The 25684-nt window shown below is 48.0% G+C and overlaps 1 protein-coding gene across 1 annotated transcript in view; it reads right to left on the bottom strand.

The window, feature by feature from the left end:
- Positions 1-259: 259 nt before the first annotated feature.
- LOC138808673 (polypeptide N-acetylgalactosaminyltransferase 10) overlaps positions 260-25684 on the bottom strand; it is a 249774-nt gene continuing 224349 nt past the window's right edge. The window contains exons 8-12 of the mRNA XM_069994913.1: positions 18601-18708; positions 10315-10536; positions 8496-8612; positions 5338-5487; positions 260-4628 (exon numbers count right to left, since the gene is read on the bottom strand). Coding sequence (XP_069851014.1) covers positions 4470-4628; positions 5338-5487; positions 8496-8612; positions 10315-10536; positions 18601-18708 — 756 coding nt within the window. The 3' untranslated portion in view covers positions 260-4469. The remainder of the gene's footprint in view (positions 4629-5337; positions 5488-8495; positions 8613-10314; positions 10537-18600; positions 18709-25684) is intronic.

Below are 25684 nucleotides of genomic sequence, written 5' to 3'. Positions count from 1 at the left end.
ATGCATGCTAGGCAAGCGCTCTACCACTAAGCAATATTCCAGCCCCTTCTGAACTCGTGTGTGCGGTCCTGCCCAACTCTCTTGAGTTTACTTCTTAGTGCTCTTCCAATACCTTTCTGCTTCAGAGCTTTTACACTACCTCTTCCCTCTACTTAGAACTTTTCATTTCCCCCCTCTATGTCTTGGTTCACACTCCTTTGACTTAGAGCTCTGAGAGATCTCGCCTAATCTCTAAAATATCAGTTCGGTATCTTTTCTGTCAGACCTGGGGCTTGAACTCAGGACCTGAATACTGTTTCTAAGCTTTTTTTTTTTTTTTTTCTTTCTCCTTTTGGCTCAAGACTAGCACTCTACCACTTGAGCAACAGCTCCATTTCTGACTTTTTGGTGGAAACAAGAATCTCATGGACTTTCCTGCCTGGGTTGGCTTTGAACCATGATCCTCAGATCTCAGCCTCTTGAGTAGCTAGGATTACAGGCATGAGCCACTGGTGCCTGGCTAGTATGCTATCTTTCTCACCCTTTTTGCATTTGATGTGAAGGAACACACCAGAGCCTTCTTTAGAGAAAAGTCTAGAGGTTTATTTAACAATCACAGTCACAATTTGTAAATGGTCAGTCATTTCTTCATGGGGTGGACTTTATACCAGGCAGACATCTTGAGTTTTCTCTGTGAAATCCCTGTCTGGCTTCCCACCCATCATGTCCCTCCACACCCCTTGGGGGAGGGCCATGATCTTCAGGATGCTGCCCCTCCCCCACCCCCCACTGTGGGTGGGCACAGCTAGATCCACACCATCTGGGGTGGGGGATGTTTAAAATGACCTTGCCACTTGGTATGTGTAGGTCATTCTCACCTAAAGGGCTCACAGTTGGGCCTCGGCTCTAGATTACATTGGTGAAAGCAAATATTCACTGGATTTTTCACCAGGAACATCTGTTTGACGGCAAGAAGTCTAGAATAACACTGCCCTCTTGTTGACATCGGTGTCCTTCCACTCCTCTTGGTCTTCAGAAGACATTAAAAAATAAATGCATGGGTCCCAAGACTTCTAACAAGTCACTCCACCCGTGCAAATGAGGGGCTGAGGACACAAGGACGCCCCCCCCCCCCTTTCTCAGCCACTATGACAAAGTGCTTTGCTCTTCTTCGGGGACTCCCAAGATGAGAGAAATGGAGCTGGGTGGACAGGAGGAAATAGAAGACAGGAAGAGGTGTGGAGGGAAGGCAGGCTGTACTGGGGAGACCCAGAGACTATAGCCCTCACAAGTTCACTTTCTCTGGGTCTCCCCAGTAGCTCCGGGGGCCCTCCTGCAAATAGACTCCTCCCCCTACTTTCCTCTGAGCTATTTCTTCCTAAAAGAAAGAATCGACCATGTGTGGGATCTTTTCCAGGTTGCATTCCCACTGGAGGCAGAAGATGGAATGGCTTCCCCCTCCGCCCCAACTTTGAAGCCCTCCATAGGTCTAGCGGAGCATGCCTGCGCCCCATTGTTCGGTGACCTAAAGAAAAGCTTTAAAGGAAAAGAGGGTTACAGTCGCTGATGACATCTCCACACATCCTGGCCTTTTCTTTTTAGTTTTCACCAGGCATACTCAATCCATGACAGATGGTTTCCAACTATGACATCATAACTGAAGGGCTCAAGATGGCACAGAGCCAGAGTCCTGGCCTGCATTCCCCCGTGTCACGCTTGTTGAGTCTCAGCCCTGTCTGGATGTGAAGCAGACTTGGAAGGAAAACCCAAAGGAAGGGGACAAGGAAGGCCTAGGGTGGCTTGTGGCTTCTCCTGCATGCAAAGGACTCTAGGAACAGGGCTACCCAGGGACCTAGTCCCTTGACTAGGTCTTGACCCTAATGACAAGGCACAGGTCAAGCACTCTACTTGGGGGGCTGGCATGGGAGTTACAGGTATGGCCCCCAAAAGGGCCAAAGAGGTAAGGTGTTTTCTCAGGGCTAAGAGGCCATCTGAGGCCGCCATTTCATCAAGATGATCTTTCCTTGGTATTCCTGCGCTGACTGGGCCTGCCAGGCCACCAAGCCCTTCCTGGGCTCAGATTTTGCTCTAGCCCAACAATTTCTTGTTACTTGAAAAAAAAAAAAAAGATATTTAAGTCAGAAGTCAGTGGCTCATACCTGTCATCCTAGCTACTCAGGAGATCCAGGTTCAAAGCCAGCTAGGGCAGGAAAGTCCATGAGATTCTAAAATCAATCATCAAAAAAGCCAGAAGTGGGGCTGTGGCTCAAGTGGTAGAGCGCTAACCTTGAGCGAAACAAAAAGCTCAGGGACAGCACCCAGACCCTGAGTTCAAGCCCCAGGACCAGCAAACACACACACACACACACACACACACACACACACACACACACACACACACACACACACACACACACACACACACACACACACACACACACACACACACACACACACACACAGACAAGAGACTCATCATACAGGAACTTCACACACCACCAAAAAGTGTTCCTGTCCCCCCAACCCACCCCTTTCTGTCTGTCTAGCAAGGCACTAGGAAATGGTTCAAGTTTAGGGATTTTGCTGTATATTTGCATTTTTTAAAGGCACAGTTTGACTTGGAAAAAATGGTGCATTGTTCTCTGATGTTTCTACTCCTCCAGTTCTAACACACTGGCAATCCTCATTCCAGATTCTAGAAGGAATGGCATCTTTTCAATCCTTTCTGTGTATGTATGTCATTCCTGTGGATGACACTAGGGGGCGCATGAACAGCTCTAGCCCAGGGATATAGTGAAATGCTCCTTTGTCAGCCATATGGTCTGTGCATGCATACCGTGTGTGTGTGTGTGTGTGTGTGTGTGTGTGTGTGTGTGTGTGTGTGTGTGTGTGTGTGTGTGTGTGTGTGTGTGTGTGTGTGTGTGTGTGTGTGTGTGTGTGTGTGTGTGTGTGAGATTTCCCCTCCCCCCCCAATATGGATGGCTTTGAGATCAGTCAGCATTTCAAAAGCCTACTCACAACTCTACTCCTAGAATTCTGTCTTGGTTGCTGAGACCTGACATCAATCAGAATACTGATGTTAAGCATCTACCAGGCTAGCTGGTAGATACTTGGTGGTGGGCAGGATTTCCATTTGCCAATTAACATGTAGCAAAGTTGGTTTTAAGAATTCTACCTATTCGTCTGGGAACCTGCTGGGAGCCATGGCAAAAGAGAAACATGGGCTGGCATAGAGCTGGATGTAGATTTGGCCATGAGACATTAGCTTCTTCCTTGCAAATGTCCATTGCAGCTGCCATGTTGATGGCAGGGGGGAGGGAGGAGGCTTCTGCTGAGCATCTGACCAGATCTCCTGGCATGAACTGGCAGACAGAGGTCCCTTCCCCCCTTCTCATTCCTCCAACCTTGAATTTCAGGCTGGGGGTGGGGTGGGGCGCAGCCTGCCTGACTATTCTACCTGCATTTCACATTTTAGACATCCACAATTGGATATCAGAATACCAGAATCTTCTGGAACATTCTAGTGGCCATAGAATCGTAAGGGCTGTTCAGGAGATCTACAGTTGTGTGAGAACTAGAGATTGTACTATGGTTGGAAGGCTAGGTGTCGCTCACAGTATCCTGGAATTCTCCAGTCTGGGAGGCGAGGGTCTCGCAGCACCCCTGTTTCTCTGTTGAGACAGAGAAATAAAGAGAGAAGGTGGGGGGGAAGGGAGAGGGAGATATGGAAGAATGGATGGAGAAATCCTGTCAGCATGGCTACTTTGGAGATCTAGGTCCAGGGCCATCTGAATGCGCCTCTCCCCCACCCAAAAGCTGGTGGCTGGCATGACCTTGTGTCCAGAGAGCACAGAAACAGGCATTTCAAATACCCACAGAGCCAGACGAAGACATTTCACAGGTGGATGGCTGTGGAGGAACATTTGGAGTCCTCTTCTCACCCCACCCGTGGCAGCTGGCCAGTGTTCAGGACTGAGGGGTCTGAAGGTTTCAGGGGTGCTTCTGATGGGGTCACTGGGCTGAGACAGAGAACGGAAGCAGACTGGTAATGGCAGTGACTCGGCCCCAGGACTCGAGAATTCATACCCTTGCTCCTGTAGCTGGGTGTCACTGGGACTCAAGCTGCCCCCCAGCAACAAACTGGGGCACCATTTCAGATTTGAGGTTGCCAGAGAGCTCCCTTTTGGGGAACTGTCCAGGGGGGACATGTGACAAAGCTGAAAGGCCCCTCGCCTTAGCTTTACTTCAATACCAGCAAGGATGAAAACAGGCTGTGTGTGTGTGTGTGTGTGTGTGTGTGTGTGTGTGTAAGGGGTCTGCTTTCTACCCTCCCTCTAATAAGGCCTGGCAGATCCCCCTGCTCCAGCCTCAAGGGCCCCTCTGTTCTGAACAATCTGGCCAGCGCCTTTCAGCCCACCGTGCCTGCCGACAGCCTGCCCTTCCTGTGGGCTGGGTGGCCTGGATCAGCTGTGCCAGGGAAACAGCGAGACTCAGTTTCTGTTGAACTTTTCCAATATGGTGGCGTTGGTGTGTTCGAACAGCCACTGCTGGGTGAGGGAGGAGGGGTTGCAGATGTTCATGAAGATTCGGTGGTCGCTTTCGCTGCAGTCCACGCAGCTGCCGCTCACTGGGTGGAACAAGGTCTGATCCTATGAGACAAGGGATCCGCACTGCAGGGAGGGGGACGCGCGCGCAGGGGGACGCCGAGCAGGCTGCTGATTCTCTAGCTCCGCATTCCCGAACTCTGCCCTCCACACCATCTGCCTCTCTCAAATTCCGAGAGCTTTCAAAGGCTTTCGCCACTAGTGTCTAAGAGTTTTTGATTCCACATACTAATCAAGACCCCCGCCCCCTTCCTTCCTCGCCCCCCCCACCCCAAGCCAGGACTGGGGCTTGAATTCAAATCTGGATCCCTGACACCGCCTGCTCCCCTTCCCCCCCAATCCCTGCGTGAACTCAGATCTGTATCCTGCTCTGCCTCTGTTTCTCTCTCTCTCTCCTTTCCTCCCTATTTCCCTCCGCTGACATCTGGATCGCTGCCCACCCTCCCCTTTCTGCGCTGGTGCTGAAGCTTGAACTCAGGGACTGGGCGCTGCGCCTTAGCTTCCTTGATCAAGCTGGCTTTGAACCACGATCCGGGGGTCTTAGCCTCCTAAGCAGCTAGCGGTTCGGGCAGGAGCCACTTCTGCCTGGGCTCTGGTCTCTCTTGAATGGCTACAAAATCAGACCTAGCAGGTTTGTGGCCCAAATGCACTGATGAGTGTGTGAGCCGGCTGAGGGGGAGAAGCCGCGGGGTGGCCGCTGCTGACCAGCACCCCTGGCCCTGCAGGCTCCCTGCTGCCGGACATCTTCTCTTACCTCCCGGTATCTCCACAGCTGGTTGCCCTTAAGGCTGTGGCAGTCATAGAGGGTGACGGGGCTGGTGTGGGAGATGGCATCGAAGCAGAACTTCTTGGTGTGCTGAGGGTCTCCAGGCCGGATGTCCTCTCTCCAGGTGAAGGTGAAAACCTGCCACGTAGAGTTAAGGATAGGATCAGTAAAACGAAAAAAATTAGCTGAGTGCTGGCGGTTCACATCTGTCATCCAACTCAGGAACCTCAGGTCTGAGGATCCTGGTTCAAAGCCAGTCTCGACAAGAAAGTCCACAAGACTCTTATCTCTAATTGATCACTGAAAAGCAAGAAGTAGAGCTGTGGCTCAAGAGGTAGACGGCCAGCTAAGAAAAAGTACAAGGCCCTAAGTCCAGGGTACAGGGGCACACATACATGTGCACACAGACGCACGTGCACACACACACACAAACTTTAGTCACATTAAATAACTGAATGAGGATCTTAACTTGGCCATATGTTGCTTTCAATTGCTAAGCTTTTATTTTCTCTCCATCAGCTTTATTGAAGACTAACTGGAAAAAAAAAAAAAAGAGATTGCACACATTCAAAGTGCCTGTTGTATCTTTTTCTTTGGTCTGGTCATGGGTCCTGAACTCTGGGCCTGGGCACTGTCCCTCAGCTCTTCAGCTCAAGGCTAGCGCTCTACCACTTGAGCCACAGCGCCACTTCCAGCTTTTTTTTTCTGCTTATGTGGTGCTGAGGAATCGAACCCAGGGCCTCATGCATGCAAGGCAAGCACTCTACCACTGAGCCACATTCCCAGCCCCCATTGTATCTTTTTTATGTGTGTGCCAATCCTGGGACCCGTTCTTAAGAAAGGAGAGGCAGCCAGGCACTGGTAGTGGCTCACGCCTGTCATTCTAGATACTCAGGAGACTGGGATCTGAAGATCACAGTGCTAAGCCAGCTCAGGCAGGAAAGTCCGTGAGACTCTTCCCTCCAATGAGTCACCAGAAAACCAGAAGTGGAGCTGTGTTTAAAAGTGGTAGAGCACAAGAGCTCAGGGATAGTGCCTCGGCCCTGAATTCAAGCCCTATGATCCAAAAAAAAAAAAAAAGGTAAGGGATAGCATTCAGGTCCTGAGTTCAAGCCCAGTACTGGCAATCAAGAAAAAAGGAGAGGCTGATTTCAGAGGGAGTGGGAGAAGCATCTGGCTGCTGGCTATGCTATCTGAAGTCCCCATAGGAATGATGGAATGCTGGAATTTCTAAATTGGAAACTTAACCCTGCATGATATTTGGAGGCAGGATCTCTGGAAGACTGACTAGAACAGGGTGTGGGGCAGGGCTGGGACTGTGTTGGTGACTCTAGGAGTTGGGAAGCATGCTGTTTCTCAATGTGGCTCCCTCTGTCACATCAGCACCCACAGGAAGGCCCTTAATAGAAGGCAGCCCATGCTGGACCCATGTTATCTAAATAAACTGGGTGCTGGTGGCTCATGCCTATCAGGAAGGTGAGATCTGAGGCTTATAGTTCGAAGCCAGCCTGAGCAAGAAAGTCAATGAGACTATTAAAACTCCAATAAATTACTGTATACACACACAAAAGCCAGAAGTGGAGCTGTGGCCCAAGTTGTAGAATGCTAGCCTTGGGCAAAATGAAACTCAGGGGAGCTGGGAAGGTAGCTCAGTGGTAGAGCGCTTGCCTTGCATGCCCGAGGCCCTGGGTTCGATTTCTCAGCACCACATAAGCAAAAAGAAAAAAGCTGGAAGTGGCGCTGTGGCTCAAGTGGTAGAACGCTAGCCTTGAGCTGAAGAGCTGAGGGACATGGGCTGGGAAGGTGGCTCAGTGGTAGAGCGTTTGCCTTGCATGCCTGAGGCCCTGGGTTCGATTCCTCAGCACCACATAAGCAGAAAAAAAAAGCCGGAAGTGGTGCTGTGGCTCAAGTGGTAGAGCGCTAGCCTTGAGCTGAAGAGCGGAGGGACAGCGCCCAGGCCCATTTCAGACCCACAACCAGACCCCCCCCCCAAAAAAAAGAGCTGAGGGACAACACTCAGGCCCAGAGTTCAGGCCCCATGACCAGAACCCCCCCAAAAAACAAAAAGAAACTCAGGGACAGTGCCCAGGCCCCAAATTCAAGCCCCAGGACTGGCAAAAAAACAAACAAAAAACTATTAAAAAAACAAACACCAAAAAAAAGAAAAAAAAACAGGCTGGGAAGGTGGCTCAGTGGTATAGTGCTTGCCTTGCATGCATGAGGCCCTGGGTTCGATTCCTCAGCACCACATAAGCAGAAAAAACAGAAGTGGTGCTATGACTCAAGTGGTAAAGTGCTAGCCTTGAGCTAAAGAGCTGAGGGACAGCACCCAGGCCCAGAATTCAGGCCTCATAACTGACAAAGTTCTTGCCTAGCATGCATGAAGCCCTGGGCTTGATGCCTCAGTACCACATAAACAGAAAAAGCCCGAAGAGGCACTGAGGCTCAAGTGTTAGAGTGCTAGCCTTGAGCAAAAGAAGCTCAGGATAGTGCCCAGGCCCTGAGTTCAAGCCCCAGGACTGGTAAAAAAAAAATTAAATAAATAGAAATAAAGACTGTGAATGTGGCTTAGTGGTAGAATGCTTGCCTAGCATGCATGAAGCCCCTGGGTTCAATTCCTCAGTATCATATAAATATAAAAAGCCAGAAGTGGTGCTGTGGCTCAAGTAGTAGAGTGCTAGCCTTGATCATAGAGAGGCTCAGGGACAGTGCCCAGGACCTGAGTACAAGCCCCAGGACTAGAAAAAAAAAATCTCCTCAATAACAAAAAACAAAACAAAACCAACAACCTTTCTTCTCTGTAAATCACCCAGTCTGTGACATTCAGTTATAGCAACAGAAAGTGAGCATACTAAGGAGTTTCTGCCTATCCTCAGCATTCTTCTGAAACCCCATCTATAGGATTTGATCACTGCATGTGGCCAAGATGGCAGAAGATCCACAATGAGGATGTTAGCCTCGGTGGACGCAGGGTTAGTCAACACAAGATGGATCCCAGAAACTCAGGGAGGCTTCCTGTGTTGGTGGCCATGACCAGCATTCTGGTACCAACTTGGACTGGGAAAGATAGAACAACCCCCCCCCCATGTACCCCTGGGAACCAAGATCCAGAAAACCCATCATCAGTCCCAAGGAAGAGTTCTTACCTGCATACTATTCCAGGCGGCCTCCCCGCGGCCCCGCACGCAGCTATCCAGCCTCAGTGGGGAGCCCAGGGAGCTGTGTCTCATGTCTATGCACAGCCCGGTGCCCACGTTGCGAATCTGAGGGAGAGGGGAGGGGTGAACAGTGAAACTCCCTCAAGGCAGAGACTGATGGCTCATGGTGAAATATTCTCATGTAGGAAGGGGAAGTGCGCCCCCCCCCCCCCACCTTTCACAGAGGACAGTCATCCAGAGAGGAACCCCAAATGCTTGTTGTGCTTGACTCAGGCCTCTGTGTGTGTGTGTGTGTGTGTGTGTGTGTGTGTGTGTGTGTGTGTGCACGTGTGTACAGGCTAAAAGTTTGCCTCTCAGGCCTCACAACCGGAGACTGTGATTCAACAGATTCAGGAATCCAATTTTATTTTGATTCCCAGAGATCCAGGGAGAAGAGGTTGTGGGGATCATACCTTGGATGCTACTAGAAAAGGACATAAGCTGGACTCTAGTGGCTCACAGCTCTAATCCCAGCTGCTCAGAAGGCTGAGATCTGAGGCTTGCAATGAGAGGCCAATGGGGGGAGGGGTGGGAAAGAAAGCTCAGGGACAGTGTGCAGACCCTGAATTCAAGCCCCAGGACCAGGAAAAAAAAAAAATCAGAAATAGCCCAGATGTCCTACAATAGATGAGTGGATCCAAAAAAAAAAAAAAAAAAATGTGGATTTTTTTTTTTTTTCTAGTCTTGGGATGAACTCAAGGCCTGGGCACTGTCCATGAGCTTCTTTTTGCTTAAGGCTAACACACTACCACTTGAACCACAACGTCACTTCCGGCCTTTTCTGTTTAGGTGGTACTGAGGAATGGAACCCAGGGCTTCATGCATGCTAGGCAAGCACTCCACCACTAAGCCACATTCCTGGCCCTGGTTACCAGGATGCGGTACGCAGACACAATAGAATTTTACACAGCCATTAGAAAGAATAAGTTTATGTCATTTGTAGGGAAATGAATGAACCTAGAACAAATCATGTTAAGTGAGGTAAGCCAGGCTCAGAGAGGTAAACGATGCATGTTTTCTCACATATGTGTAACACAGCTCTAAAATATACTGGGGCATGATAAATTTTACAGGTTGTTAGGCATTCATTCACACACTGTGAGACCAAAGGAACACAAAGGTATGCCTCCTATGTGCATCTGGTCATATAAAATATTATTTATCAAAATGAACTTCAAAAACATGAACTATACAACTTGTGGAGGGGGATGGGAGGGAAAACTGAGTGAAGGAAGAGGTCATGGGGTTTGAACTCAGGGCCTACATGCAGTCCTTGGGCTTTTTTTTAGCTCAAGGCTAGTGCTTTACCACTTTGAGCCACAGCTCCACTTCCAGTTTTTAGGTGGTTAATGGCCTTTCCTGGCTGGGCTAGATTTGAACCGTGATCCTTAGATCTCAGCCTCTTGAGTAACTAGGATTACAGGCGTGAGCCACCAATGCCCAACTTCATTACCTGAGTTATGCAAACTCTAACTCCTCTGTACATCACCTTGATAATAAGAATTTGAAAAAAGTCACAACGAAACCTCCTTGTACAAGTTATATATGCTACCAAAAGAAGAAAAGAGGTGTGAGTTTGTGTATATTTAGAGAACGTGACGTTGCAGGGGAACAACAACAAAATAAAATGAAAATAAATCCCATGCAGATAAGAGTAAAGATAGGAGAGAAGAAAAGCATCCCTTTGTCTTTCTAGTGTCTTTTTCTCCCGTTTGCGTTTGACATGGACTCTGTGGGTCCCTTAGCCAGGGCCAACTGACGAACTCACCTCCCCCCAGGCTGCAGCCGGGGGCTCAACAGGCGGGTAGAACTTGGGCAGGTCCCAGGCAATGTTGGTCATAAACCACTTGAAACTTTTGCAGTTGAGAGAACTGCGGAGCTTCTTTTGGGCTACGACGTCCCCGGCAGATAGGTGGCGGTACTCTGGCCGCCGCTGGTAGATGTATTCTGCATACTCATCCATCCATACCTCCGCCACTCGCTTCAGGTTCTGGGGAAGGGCCAGGAATGAGGGGTGAGGGAAGGGTCAGGCTCACCCAGAAGGCCAGGCCAGGGTGTGGGGTAGAAAAGGCATCCTGACTCTGGTCTACCACTACGGTGGCCTCCTGTAGAGTCAGGGACACACTGATGTCAGTTACAGTCAGTGACAGGCTACATATAAAAAAAGTGGTCCAGGGTTGGGGGCGTGGCTCAGGTGGTAGAGTGCCAGCCAGTGTGCAAAACTGTCAGCTACTGAGTTTGATCCCTTAAGTAAAACAGAACAAAAAACCTAAAACAAAACTGGCCCCAGGGGCTGGGAATGTAGTTCAGTGGTAGAATGCTCGCCTTGAATTCATGAAGCTCTGGGTTCGATTCCCCAGTATTGTATACACAGAAAATGCCAGAAATTACACTGTGGCTCAAGTGGTAGAGCATTAGCCTTGAGCAAAAAAAGTTCCGGGACAGTGCTCAGGCCCTGAGTTCAAGCCCCAGGACTGGTAAAAAAGAAAACAAAAACAAAACCCCCCACAAACTTGGCCCTATATGACTGTGTTGCTTAGCTTAGCAACAATGTAAGTATTGTGATGCTCAGATTAAGAACCAATGATGGGCTTTTTCACAATATATCCCTGAATGCAACACTTCAGCATAGTCTGATTACTTATGCATAAGTGTGTGTGTGTGTGTGTGTGTGTGAATGCTGGTATTGAGGCTTGAACCCAGGGCTTGGGTACTGTCCCTTAGATGTTTCCACTCAAGGCTGGTGCTCTACCACTTGAGCCATACCCCCATTTCCAGTTTTTTGCTGATTAACTGAATGTGAATCTCATGGGCTTTCCTGCCTAGGCTGGAAATTGAACTGGAATCCTTACATCTCAACCTTTTGAGTAGACAGGATTCAGGCACAAGCTCTGTGGTTCTACAACTTAAGAGTTGGGATGTTTAGCCAGGCGCTAGTGGCTCATGCCTGTAATCCTAGGAGGCTGAGATCTGAGGATCATGGTTCAAAGCCAGCCAGGCAGGAAAGTCTGTGAGACTCTTATCTCCAATAAACCACCAGAAAACCAGAAGTGGCTCTGTGGCTCAAGTGGTAGAGCACTAGCCTTGAGCTGAAGAGCTGAGGGACAGCACCCAGGTTCAGAGTTCAAGTCCGACGATCAACAACATAAACAAAAAGAGTTTGGATGTTTGACCCACCCATTTCCCACAGCGTCCTGATTGACAGCCCTCTGGCAGTTTTCTTTTGGGGAGCTACTGTCTCACTGCCAGTTCTTGTGGCTGGTGGAAAGGTGCAGGGCCCCACCTGACCAACTGAATACACCCACCCTGGACACAGGGATTGGTGTACAGTAAGCATATAGTCTAAGCCAAGCTAATTAGAACCAATAGTAATTAGCCTTGGAATCTGCTAGAATTATTGGGTAGAATGGCTCTGTTGGTAAATTGCTCTTTTGTTTGTTTGGCCTAACAATGGCTGCTGGTGTATGAGAATGAAATCAACTCTGAATGAGGCATTGTTGAGGGCAGACTGAGGAATGGGGTCTTGTAGCAACTGAATCCAGCCATGCCTGAAGCTAACTTACTCCAGAACTTTCCAGTTACATAAGCCACGAATCCCCTGAAGTTTTTTTTTGGTTGGTCAAAAGGCTTGAACTCGGCCTGGGAGCTGTTCCCTGAGCTCTTCAGCACTTGAGCCACTTCCAGCTTTTTCTGTGTATGTGGTCCCGAGGAATCGAACCCAGCACCTCTGCATGCTAGGCAAGCACTCTACCACTAGGCCACATTCCCAGTCCCCCTGAAGCCATTTTTGAGTTGTGCTTCTGTCACCTTTTGACTAAAGAGCTAAAAGAATTCTGGCCATGTGACGGAGTAAAAACAAATTACAATTTATAATCAAATGGTATAATCTATCATTAGAATTTCTAATAATCGTTTGAGGATTGAAGGCTCTGGCTATTTTTATTATAAAGTAGGATAACCAATAAAAATGACAACCCTATATTACTATTATTATTATTACTATTATTAGTACTGGGACTTGAACTTACGGCTTTATGCTCTCACTTGGCTTTTTTATTCAAGGCTGGCATTCTACCACTTGAGCTATGCTTCCATTTCCAGTTTTTTGCTGGTTAAATGGATAGAAGAGTTTCTCAGATTTGTCTGCCTGGACTGTCTTCACACCTAGATCCTCAGATCTCAGCCTCCTGGGTAGCTAGGATTACAGGTGTGAACCAGTCCTGCCTGCCCATTTCCCAGACATTACTGATAAATGAAATCACCATTTTGTCACACTAATGCAAGCATATATTTTTTTCTTCACAGTTGGGAAGAAAAGCAAACTAAAACCTGAGCAAATTAGAACGCATTTTTTTTTTTTTTTTTTTTTTTGTCGGTCATGGGGCTTGAACTCTGGGCCTGGGCGTTGTCCCTCAGCTCTTCAGCTCAAGGCGAGCGCTCTACCGCTTGAGCTATAGCACCACTTCCAGTTTTCTGGTGGTTTATTGGAGATAGGAGTCTCAGGGTCTTTCCTGCCCGGGCTGGCTTTGAACCGCGATCCTCAGATCTCAGCCTCCTGAGTAGCTAGGATTACAGGCGTGAGCCACCAGTGCCCGGCTTAGAACGCATTTTATTCTTTAAAAAAACCTATGTAGTTTAATACTCTGGAAACCTACCATATTTTTTGAAAGAAAATATACTCTTTCAAAACACTATCTAGCAGTTCATATCTAATCACTTTTCTATTTAAAAAAACACCCTAAAATTAAAAATAAACAAACAGCACTTGTGACCCCAAATAGAATGCAAAATTTAGTAGGAGACTAAACTAGTATAACAAAATATAAGCAATATTGGACTTTTAGGACAGTAAGTTAAAAATAGGTTGACCTGAGTACTAACATTTTGCAACATTAAATTACCATTTCTTGCCAGCCACTGGTGCTTCATGCCTATAATCTTGAGATCTGAGGGTCACAGTTCAAAGCCAGCCTAGGCAGGAAAGTCTGAAAGACTCATCTCCAATTAACCACCAGAAAACCAGAAGTGGAGCTGTGGTTCAAAGTGGTAGAGCACTAGCCTTGGGCAAAAAGGCTGAGGGACAGTGACCAAGGCCCTGAGTTCAAGCACCATGATTCCCCCCCACCTCAAAAAGTCCATTTCTAAACTACACCTACAGTTAATAAATTCCTATCTTCTACAGAAGAGTGTATCTCTTTAAGCTAGTTTTCATGATAGTAAAACATCTTAAGGGTTTCAACTGAGTTATAATAAACTGTGCTGAGCCTGTGCATTTCAACTGAGGTACTCCTGAACCCCCAAAAATCGTAATCAGAAACAGAGCTTGAGATTCTGGCATCAGAGTCCAGCTCACCAAATCCTTCTATGTCCCATTCAGTACTAGATTCACTTGGTAAATGTCACCTACTTCAGAAAGAAAACAAAGGTGGGGCTGGGGATGTGGCTCAAATGGTAGAGCACCTACCGAGCTAGCATGAGTCCACGAGTTCAAACTCATGGACTAAAAGAATATTTAGCCAGGTTCAAGGCAGAAGCTGAGAGGCAAAAAATAAAAAAATTGAGTCAAACTGCAAGAGGCCTAATGAAATATTTATTTTAATTTCCTCTACTATCATAATCATCTAGTCACTCTGTTCTTTTTTCCATTGGGAAGTGCATGAGGAAGATAAGCAATAATTTTTACTCATGTTTGATAACATGGTAAAGTGGCTGGTGTCTGACTCAATGGGAATATTGTTAATCCATCTCCATTCTGCCCTAACTCGGTTGTAGATCTTTATGACACAGATCTTAAGACTTCCTGAAAATCACAGAGCTTCAGAGAAACAAGCAGGATCATAGCAGAACTTGTACTTACTGTTGAGGGCATAAAAATAATTTTGAGAGGCAAGCACCGGTGACTCACACCTGTCACCCGAGCTACTCAGGGGGCTGAGATCTGAGAATCGCAGTTCAAAGCCAGACCAGGAAGGAAAGTCTGGGAGACAAGCTAGAAGTGGCACTGGGGTTCGAAGTAGTAGAGCATTTGCCTTGTACAAAAGAGCTCAGGGACAGCACTCAGGCCCTGAGTTCAAGCCCAAAGGCCAAGAGGAAAAAAAAAAAAAAAAAAGAAGAACAAGTTTTGAATTACCACTAGGTTGAAGGGTATAAAGGAATGGGCTAGGGGAGCACCAATGCCCATGAATTTCTCTGAACAAGGTGGCATGATACTTCCTTCAATCTGATTCTAGTCATAGGGTCTCATCCACCTGAAATGCAGCCATTCAGATATGCCATGTCCATTCAGGGCGCCCCTCCTTTCCCCCCTACAGCAAGCTGCCTGCCGGTGGCTGGTTTATATACCTGGACATCTTTTCTGGGTTGGGCAGCTGGACAGAATGTCCATGGTCTGGAGAGATATAAACAACTAAGGGGGTGACAGTTGTAGTTTGAGCAAGAGAGGTCAAAGGTGATGATGGCACTTTGTAAATCATCTCTGTGTCTGGATCACAACAGAGGAAAAAAATCTGTGGGAATGTCCAAAGAAGATCAGCATCTCTTTGGCACACATTCCCAGCCTCTAGCATGGGATCTCATCTAAAGATGAGACAGAGGGGCGCTGCTGTTGTTAGACTTGTGCAATGTGTCACCATAGCGCCACCTGCAGGGCCCTGGCAGTAATGTCCAGGTAGTGTTTTTTTTACAATGGCTTTTGGTCTGTCCAGGTAGTCCCTTGGAGACTTTGGTAGTACTGGGACCTGGCTCTCTGGGTACAGGCTCCAGCTACAGCATGGCCATGTGGCAAATAGTTCTCTATTTGTTTTTGTTGGTCAAGGTACTTGAACTCAGAGCCTAGACAGGAACTGTCCATTAACTCTTCTGCTCAAGGCTAGAGCTTTACTACTTTGAGCCACAGCTCCACTTCCAGTTTCCTGGTGGTTCATGGGAGATGAGAGACTCATGGCCTTTCTTGCTAGGCTGACTTGGAACCTCAATCCCTAGATCTCAGCCTCCTAAGTAGCCAGGATTACAGGCATGAGCCACCAGCGCCCGGCTGGCTCACTCTCTATTTTTAATTTTTAATTTTTTAATATATTTTTTTGGTCCAGTCGTGGGGCCTGAACTCTGGGCCTGGGCGCTGTCCCTCAGCTCTTCAGCTCAAGGCTAGCGCTCTACCACTTGAGCCACAGCGCCACTTCTGGCTTTTTTCTTTTTGCTTATGTGGTGCTGAGGAATCAAACCCAGGGCCTCAGGCATGCAAGGCAAGCGCTCTACCACTGAGCCACCTTCCCAGCCCCTGGCTCACTCCAGACTGTGCAGGTATAGGACAGCCAGCAGCTGGGCCAGCGTAGGATCTGCTAGGATCTCTTTCTGAATGGTATCCATCCTGCCCAACTGCTGGGAACTATGTGCTATGAAGAGTTGGGCCTGAGACCAGAGCTTGTCATAATGGAAGGCGTCCACAAACTTGAGAATGGGAGTACAGTTGGTCAGATCAAGGTTAGGAAGGAAGTGCAGGCCTGCTGCTCGGTGTCACCACCCCGATGGTGGCAACCACGCCAGCAGGGCTGGGGAGTCCTGGGCCTCAGGGGTAGGCAGGGCACCAGACTCCTCCATTTATTTAACTCAGCCCAACATAGAGACATGCCTTCCTTTGTGTACAGTCCATTCAGCACCTTTTCTCTTCCCATAAGACTGTCTTTAATGTAAAATTGTGCCCAAGGTCTGGAGGCATGGTTCAGCTATACAGCACCTGCCTAGCAAGTATGAATTCCTGAATTCAAATGTCAGAACTGCTAAACCCAAGTTAAAAAACCCACCAACTGCTCCCAGGCCTGACACATCTGAACTCCTAGGGCATAGAATTTCTCCCTTTCCCACCTTTGTACCCAACAGCTTGGCTCGTGTCTGCCTGTGACAGTCAATACTGCATGTATAAAACACATGGCTCAGTAAGTCCTCGCTCTAAGATCTTGAACTTTTGTATAGCTGATTGGACCCAAGAAAAGAACTTTACATTGTCTCCTCACATATCTTTGTTCATCAAGGAAAGCCAGAAAATTTTCATGAATTTCGTTGCTTGTTCTCAATACTTTCCTGGTTCTAAGTCTCTTCCTGTCTGCAGCACAACTACTGTTTCCTCCTCCTCTTCTTCTTCATGTTGGTACTGGGGCTTGAACTCAGGATCAGTTTGCTCCAACCTTTTCACTCAATGCTGATGGTCTACCACTTGAGCCACACCTCCACTTCTGTCTTTTTTCTCTGGTTAATTGGAGACAAGTATCTCATAGCCAAGACTGGCTCTGAACTGTGATCCTCCTATCTCAGCCATGATCCTCCTATCTCAGCCTCCTGAGTAGCTAGGATTACAGGTAAAGCTTTACAAGGGAGCATCTGTTTTGACAGCTAGCCATTTCCCAGGGCATTCATCTGCCTTTTGATAAACAGGAGGTGTGGGGTGTTCTTACAGGAGGGGGTTTTTGCTCTCGAAAAGCATGCTCCAGGGTCTCTTGCTCAGAGGTCGGTGTCCCTAGACCCTCTGTAGTGGCAAGAGTTCTGTTTTGGCCTTGCAGAAAAGACTGTCTGCTGACTTACTGCTGGAGTCCTTGGGGGAGCCCAAAGGTCCCAATTCCTGCGACGGACGTCAGGATGTTGTTAGACACTTCTACCACTAGAAGGCACTGCCGGACCTCCTTTCCCTCCACGCAGGTGGCAAAGTAGCACAGCTCTGCTCCCACCATAGATGAACCTGCCCAGAGTGGGGGAATCTGCTCTCTTCCCATGACTGGCATCTAGATTGTCAGTGTGAAGAGAGGAGGAGGGGGCAGTGATCTGGGCAGAGGAAGATGAGGCCGAATGCAGCCAAAAATCGGTTCCCACCCAGCTTCCTCGGGTGGGGGTTGGGGGGTGGCATCTGGGGTCATCACCTGAGCAAAACTGTGCATAGACTTTTTCAAGGGGCTCCAGACCTCCCCACAGCCCAGGCTGCCCTCTGGGGAGGCCCCTCCTTTGTTTTCTTTTATGGTCATCTTGATTTTCTTCCTTCCCACCGCAAAACTTACACCTTACCCTTAACACCGCCCCTCAAAAAATACAACAAAACCCCAAATTTCCCAGTGAATGGGTTTCCTTTTGTAGCCACTGGCCACAGAAAGCCTGACGTATCTTGTTGGGTGATGATAGTGGGGAATGTGGGGAAGAGAAATCTGCCATTTATTTATCAGCCCCATCATCCCCCAGGAACTTTGAATCACTTACATGATCTGTATTACCACTTAGCTTACACCTGGCTGGATCTACTCTACCTTCGGCCTATGTAAAAAAAAAATCTGTGAAATTGCAAGTTTGCTGTGATTGATAGGCAACTCCCTCCCTAAGGCTGTAGATACAATCAGTCTCCCACAGACATACACATTCATATTGAATCCAAATTAACCTAAACATATGAAAATAGGGACGGAGCTTCAGCGGGAGAACACTTGCCTAGAAAGTGTGAAGTTCTGGGTTCAATTGATTTCAGGATCAGAAAAAAAAAAAGTATTTTACCTGACCTATTTTGCGACTCTCCATGGTTGCTACCATTTTCCTGGCAGTGCTTAAGGGCTGGAGAGAATTAGCTCTCATTCAACAAAAGCTCAGAGGAGTTAAGTGAATTTTCCAATGTCACACAGCCTATAAAGTGTCCACGTGAAGGTTTATTTTAGGTAAGTTCCTTTTAAATTGGCTTTCACTACATACTGGGTCATGCCTGTAATCCTAGTTATTCAATAATCTGATATCTGAGGATCTTGGTTCAAAGACAACCAGGGGAGGCAAGTCCATAAGACCCTTATCTCCACTGAACCACCAGAAAACTGGAAGTGGTGCTGTAGGTCAAGTGGTAGAGTGTTGGCCTTGAGCCAAAGAGCTCAGGGACTGTGCCCAGGCCCGGAGTTCAAGCCCTACAACCATGAATAAATAAATAATTGGCTTTCACCTGGAGAAAGGGGCATCTCTTCATATCTAGTAACCCATACAGCCAACTGTCCCTCCCAGCCTGTCCCCAACCCCCCCTCGCCCCTCAGCCCCTCCTTACCCGGGCCAGGCTGACTCCAGCGGGGACTTTGTACGGCACATACTTCCTGTAGATATGGCCCACTCTGGAGCAGGGAATGTCCTCCATGCGTCCCCCACACATCCACACCTGCACAGTGAGAAGGGAAGAAAAAAAAAAAAGTTGCTGTGTGTGCCTCCATTTCCCCATGCAAGGGGCAGGCGATCACAGCTCAGTATTCCCCAGAGAACATCTCAGCAGGGCAGTCAGGGTCCCAGAACTAGTGGCAAGAGAAGACAGTAGTAGCTTCAGGAGAGGGAGAGAGAGGAGAGGTAGAAAGAGGTAGAGAGGGATGAGGGGTGGAGAGGTATAAAGGAGAGAGGGAGGCAGAGGGAGAGAGGGAGCAGGGAAGGGGAGAGGGGGGAGAGAAGAGAGAGCGAGAGCTGAGAGTTTCCTGAAGAACAAGGCCCAGAGAAGCTCAGATACTTGTCTGAGGCCTGAGCTAGTAAGAGGGGAGCCCCAACTTTAACGTAGTTTTATTGTAGTACCCACATGGGACTTGAACTCAAGGCCTGGATGCTGCCCCTTGGTGATTTCACTCAAGGCTAGCATTCTACTATTTGAGCCACATCCATCCACTTGCAGCTTCTTGGTGGTGAATTGGAGATAAGAGTCCCATGGACTTCACTGGTTGGCTTTGAACCGAGATGCTCAGATCTCAGCCTCCTGAATAGCTAGGATTTCCAGGTGTGAGCCTAAAATGGTGCCCAGCTTGACATCTGGGAATTATTTTTTATGTGTGCCAGTCCTGGCACTTGAACTCAGGGCCTGGACACTGTCCCTGAGCTTCTTTTGCTCAAGGCTAACATGAGCCACAGCGCCATTTCCAGCTTTTACTATGTACATGGTACTGAGGAATCAAACCCAGGACTTCCTGCATGCTAGCCACACTCCCAGTCCTGGGAATTCTTTTTAACCCTGTTTCCATAGTCTCCCTCTTATGGATGAAGGGAAGAACGTTTGTCATAAGAGACATCCAATATCCCAATTCTGTGCAAAAAGAGCCCTTGCTACCTTGAATGGCTGGATGAAGGTGAGGGGTCAGAGTTCATGATGTAATGGAGGTTCTCATAAGGTCAGTTTCTCATAAGGGCAGTTTTTGCCTTACACTGGAAGCTCTTTGGTTCAGCTGTCTTGACTGTCTAGCTTGGACGTGCTCTGTCCCGGCTTTCCCAAGAGAGACAATACATGAGGTTGCAATTAGTAAAAGTGCTGCTTGGAGAAAAGCAATTATGTTCTGATCTTGGGAGAGGAAAAAAAAAAACAACCAAAAAAACTCGAGCAAGTCAATAGAACAGAACATTGCTCTCCAGATAATGGGCTCCTGATGGTAGATTAATGTCAAGGCCAAGCCAAGAAGTTTATTTTCAAAGCAGGAGATATTGATCAGGCGCCAGCATCTCGTAACAATAATTCTTCCCTTTATATAAAGTGATGGATGTGGAATGGATGTCTCTGGTCTGCAGCTCTTTGTCCAGGTCGCACCTGGCTTGCCCTTCTTCCTTTCCAGAGGGGAGAGAAGTTCTCGGAAGATGCAGTGGGGGGTGGGGGTGGGGGAGACATTGCCTTGCTCTATTTTTTGACCGTTTTCTGGGCAGCTGACCAGGCCTGTGTCCAACTCTCAGGACTCTACATTCAACTAGGATTAATTTACAAAGCTGCATCTCCAGCTCTGACCAGCAGGGGGAGCCTTTGTGTAGGTGGAAGACCCATTTCCAGAGCTTTCTCTTTGCTGGGACCTCTTCTTCTTAGGCTATCAGCCTAAGATACCCAAGGGACCAAGGTAACCTTGACCTGCTGAGAGGTTGTCCAGAAGAATCCTGGTGTGGGATGCTAGGCTCAGCTCCATGATCCCTGTGCCTAGAACAGGATGGAGTAGACTTAGAATGTGAGCCGCTTCCAGAGATTAAACCTGAGGCTGGTTCCCAAATCCCGGGGGGACTGTCCAGCACAGGCTACCCAGAATGCATCTCACACAGGCGGCCACTACACCTCCGACTGACCCACTGAGCCACGGCTCCATTTCCAGCTTGTTTTGATGGTTGACCAGAGGCTAAGAGTCTTGCAACAGACTTTCCTGCGCAGGCTGGCTTTGAACCACGATCCTCAGATCTTAGCCTCTTGAGAAGCTAGGATTACCGATGTTGAGCCACTGGTGCCCAGTGGGAATGGATTTGGTGGTCCCCATATGCACTAGTTTGGGATGGAGGGTCAAAGGGAGACAGTACCCTCCCTGCCCACCCTGTACTTGGCTATTACTAACTGAAGATCATTTTCTGTCGCTTTCAGTGTGAGAGAGCTTTCTAGTCCCTCCGTGTTCCCTAGATGGAGGGTCAGTGTGGGCAGGGGTCTTGGATCACACTTGGGTCTACTGACCCCCTGTGCCTGGTGCAGTACCTGGCTTATGCCAGTCTGTCCTGTAGACTTTCAATGGGAGCAGATGGATGAAGCCTGATTCTGAGGCTTGGAGCAGGTTTCTGACTGCAGGGAAGGGTGAGTCTTGTCATCAGTTCTTTAGCCTCTGAAGGAAATGGCTCACATAACTTTTTTACCCCTTTCTGGTAATTTTAGCAAGAATGTAAGTCATGAGCTTCAGGCAGGAGGTTTTAATATTTCTTGGGCAGAAAGTTTCATTTCCATCTTTCAGGATGGATTCTGGTTGGGTTTTTTTCTTAGTTCACAAGGGGGACAGACACAGGAGGCCAGAGAATTTCTCACTATAATTGTCACCTCCATCTTGCAACACATGGCCTTCAACTGTGCTCCTGGAGACACAGGATGCCAAGACGGGGGTGGGGTGGGGGGTGAGGGGGTTGGGATGGGATGCGGGGAGTCTCTTTTTCCAGGGAGATAAAAGCTAGAGATGTAGATGGAGAGGTGTCAAGACAGGGCATGGGGTGAAGAGGGGCCAGATCTCAAACCCTGTGGCTCTTGTGTGTGTCTGGGGCTAGAACTCAGGGCCTGGACACTGTCCCTGAGCTTCTTTTGCTCAAGGCTAGCACTCTACCACTTGAGCTACATCTCCACTCCAGCTTTTTGGTGTTTTCCTGGGGATCAGTCTTACTGACTTTCTTGAACTGCGATCCTCACATCTCAGCCTCCTGGGTACTCAAGCTCAGGACCCCATTATATTTGAGATGAGAAAATACAGGTTCCATTTTTTCAGGCCCTCTCCCTGTGGCATCTAGTATCTGGTGCCAGCTTTTGCCATCATCTAGCTCTTCCCTTATGCTTCCTCGGTCCCCTTATCAGACATACAGCCTCCAGCTCTTAAACATGCCCTACCAGCTCAAATCTTGAATCTTGGTCCCCTTCTGTTCTTCTATCAAAGGACACTTCTCTCTAACAAATGCGTGCCACGAACAAGCAGAGATCGGATTGTAAAAAGCCGGTTTTCTATTCACCTTCAGTGCTGCTGTGATTCATTTTATTAGCAAACTTCTTTTGTGTGATGACAGGTTTCATTACGGTGTCTATAAAAGACAATTACTTGCTCTTATCTCTGAAACCAAGGAGGGAAGACACAGAAGTGATGTGTATCTGGAGAACACAAAAGGGGCTGGAGGGAGGAGGGGCAGACACTGACCTCCCTGCTAGGAAATGGCTGACTTGGAACTCGGCAAGGGACTCCAGTGAATTTAACCCTAATTAGCTGTGCTTGGAAAACAATGTGAATTACCAGCAGTAGCTCAGCACCCCTACTGTGCTTAGAAGTGCCAGGCTTGGTGGAGACACACAGGGGTCTGTAATGAGTACTGAGTTCTAATCTAACACTGGTGCTTAAGCAAGTGGTAGGTTTTTTTGGGGGGTAGGGGGGGTAGGGGTACCAGTCTTGCACTCTGGGGCCTGGGTGCTGTCATTGAGCTTTTTTTTTGCTCAAGGCTGGCATTCTACCACTTGAACCACACAGCTCCACTTCTGGCTTTTTGGAAGTTCACTGGAGATACAAATCTCATGGACTTTCCTACCTGGACTGACTTTGAACTGTGATCCTCAGATCTCAGTCTCCTGAAGAGCTAGGATGAGCCACTGGCACCCAGCACTTAAGAAAAAAAAATTTTTTAATCAATCTAAATAAAAGCCTGCTTCCTCACCTGCTAAGTGGGAAAAGCGCACATGCGCACTTGCTACCTCTTTCAGATGAGGTGAGGCTGAACCAAGGTTAAGGCGAAGTGTGGGAGACACTATGGGCTAGCTACATGTAGTCACAGGGAAATGGGGCCGTGCAATAGTACCATCCAGTTCCCCTAGCAAAGAAGCTCCCGCTAGGTTCCGGTGGCTCACGCTTATAATCCTAGCTGCTCAGGAGGCTGAGATCTGAGGATCACGGTTCCAAACTAGTCTGAGCAGGCCAGTCTGTGAGACTCTTACGTGCAATTAACCAGCCAAAAGCCCAAATGGAGCTGTGGCTCAAGGGGTAGCGCGCCATTCTTGAGTGAAAAAGCTAATGGACAGTGCCCAGGTTCTGAGTTCAAGTTTCAGGACTGAGGCACATGTGCACATACACCAAAGTAGAAAATAACTCTGTGTGTGTGTGTGTGTGTGTGTGTGTGTGTGTGTGTGTGTGTGTGTGTGTGTGTGTGTGTGTGTGTGTGTGTGTGTGTGTGTGTGTGTGTGTGTGTGTGTGTGTGTGTGTGTGTGTGTCTCCTACCCTCTCTGCTGCCATGATAGCACAGGAGGAGGCTGCTGAGAAGCAACTTTCTGGGGAGGGGGGGAGGCTACAGGTGTTCTTCCCAGTAATTGAGTATAAGCCACACATGCCCTGGTCACTGGCCTTTGTTTTCAAACTTTGTCAGAAGGGATGGATCAGAAACCAGGTGCCAAAGGCAGACCCAGTGATACAGAATCAACACTGCACACCGGGACAGTGACCTCCTCTTTCTGGTGACTCCGGCTAGCATCTCACAGTCTGTCTGTTTGCTTCCAGCCCTGCCAGGCTGGGATTATTAAGTGCTCCTTTGGAGATGAGGAAATAAAAAAAAGTTCAGCAGAAAGGGCAGGTGAGCCCAAGGTCTCACAGAGTATTTTGGATCTGGGCCCGAGGCCAAGATCTTTAACCAGTCTTGTAAGCCTTGAAGCTCTTTCCTGAGTCTGTCCTTCTGCTATTGCAATCCAGTCACAACCACTACAGTGCTATGCTCAGAGCCAACCGTTCATGGATATTTATCATCTTCCAGGCTCAGAGCTAAACTTTGGATATATTTTGGACTAATATGCATATGTGCGCACACACACACACACACACACACACACACACACACACACACACACACACACACACACACAAAAATGCATTAGGAAGTAAGGATTGTTGAATTTCCACATTAGAGAAGAAGTCCAGAGAGGTAAAGCCACTTTCCTAAGGCCACATAGCAACTAGCTGATGGAGCTACCGCTAGAACCCAGGCCCTTGTGCTTCATCTCCTGCTCTTCTACTTCTTTTCCAAACAGGAGGCTCATGGCCATGAAGGCTGCCACTCACCAGTGTCTCCTTTGTGTCTGTTTCCAGGCCCAATACCTATACTATTCCATTTCTCCCACAAGACCCCTGTGAGGAAGCTATCGTAAGAACCACCTCAGGCAACAGTAGTCATAAATGAAGGGGAAGGGAGCCTCATCTCAAGGGAGCAGGGGAAGGAGGCTGTGTGCCAGGCACACTGCAGCTGGACTGGGGAAGGACACGCAGGCGCTATAGGCTGGTGGCTCCAGGCTGTCCCTTGCTATTTGAGATGGTCTTTCTCCCTCTTGTATGGCTACTTCAGGGCTGATCTAGCGCCAGGGCAGACCCCCTTCAATACCAGTGGCCTGTCTCTAGACCGGACACAGCTTTTCTCTGCCCTTCCAGCAAACAGCCTGCACCCCTGGATGTTCAAACTGGCACCCCACTTTCTTCTGAGGTGGCTTGTTGCTGAGATGTTCTGGGCATTGGGTAGCAGCATGTCTCTATGTCTGCCTTTTCCCCCCCAACACACACACACTTTCTCCCTATTCCTCTCCCTCTCCCTCTCCCTCTCTCTCTCTCTCTCTCTCTCTCTCTCTCTCTCTCTCTCTCTCTCTCTCTCTCTCTCTCTCTCATACATATATATGTATGTTACAACTTTTAGATAGTTTGTTTTTGTGTGTGTGTTTTTTGGTGCTAGTACTGGAGCTTGAACTTAGGTTTTTATGAGTCCTTTGGCTTTTTCTTTCAAGATTGATGCTCTACCACTTGAGCCACATCTCCACTTGTGGGTTTAATTTACTGGTTAGTTGGAGATACGATTCTCACAGTTTTCAGCCTGGGCTTAGCTTTGAACCTTGAGTCTCAGATCTCGGCTAGAATTATAGGTGTGAGCTACTAGTGCCCGGCTTCATATCTCATAGAGTTTTGTATTTTGATTTTTGTCTAATAAATCATGAATATTTTTCATAATATTTTATTTTATTATTATATTTTTTTGGGTCCGGTCGTGGGGCGTGAACTCTGGGCCTGGGCGCTGTCCCTCAGCTCTTCAGCTCAAGGCTAGCGCTCTACCACTTGAGCCACAGCGCCACTTCCGGCTTTTTTCTGTTTGCTTATGTGGTGCTGAGGAATTGAACCCAGGACCTCTGGCATGCAAGGCAAGCGCTCTACCACTGAGCCACCTTCCCAGCCCCTTTTCATAGTATTTTTTAAAAATGTGGTGAATCAATTCAGTTATTTTCCTATGGGACATTTAGGTTATTTCTATTTTTGGTTCAGAAATAATATTGTGGTGAACATTTCTGTGCTGGTGTTTGTTTGGTTACAAGAAGCAAAGGAGGCATAGATGGATGGTTCATTTAACATGAGGGTACAACTCATCAACACAGTCCCAGAGTTGAGCAGCTGAAGATTTCAAAAGTCTTAGTGGGGAATGAAGCATACATTTTCTTTTTAATACTTAGTGCTTAGGAAATCTTAGTTCTTGACTTGTAGCTTGCTTTGTGATTTCTGTTTTTGTTGTTGTTGTTGTTGATTGTGGAGCTTGAACTCTGGGCATGGGCACTGTCCCTGTGCTCTTCAGCTCAAGGCCACAGCTCTCCCACTTGAGCCACATAGCCACTT

Source organism: Dipodomys merriami, unplaced genomic scaffold (assembly GCF_024711535.1).
Source record: "Dipodomys merriami isolate MVZ:Mamm:240054 unplaced genomic scaffold, mDipMer1.0.p SCAF_467, whole genome shotgun sequence".
Taxonomy (NCBI): Eukaryota; Metazoa; Chordata; class Mammalia; order Rodentia; family Heteromyidae; genus Dipodomys; species Dipodomys merriami.
The sequence above is the reverse complement of the archived record's forward strand: the minus strand, read 5'-3'. Positions and strand labels throughout refer to the sequence as shown.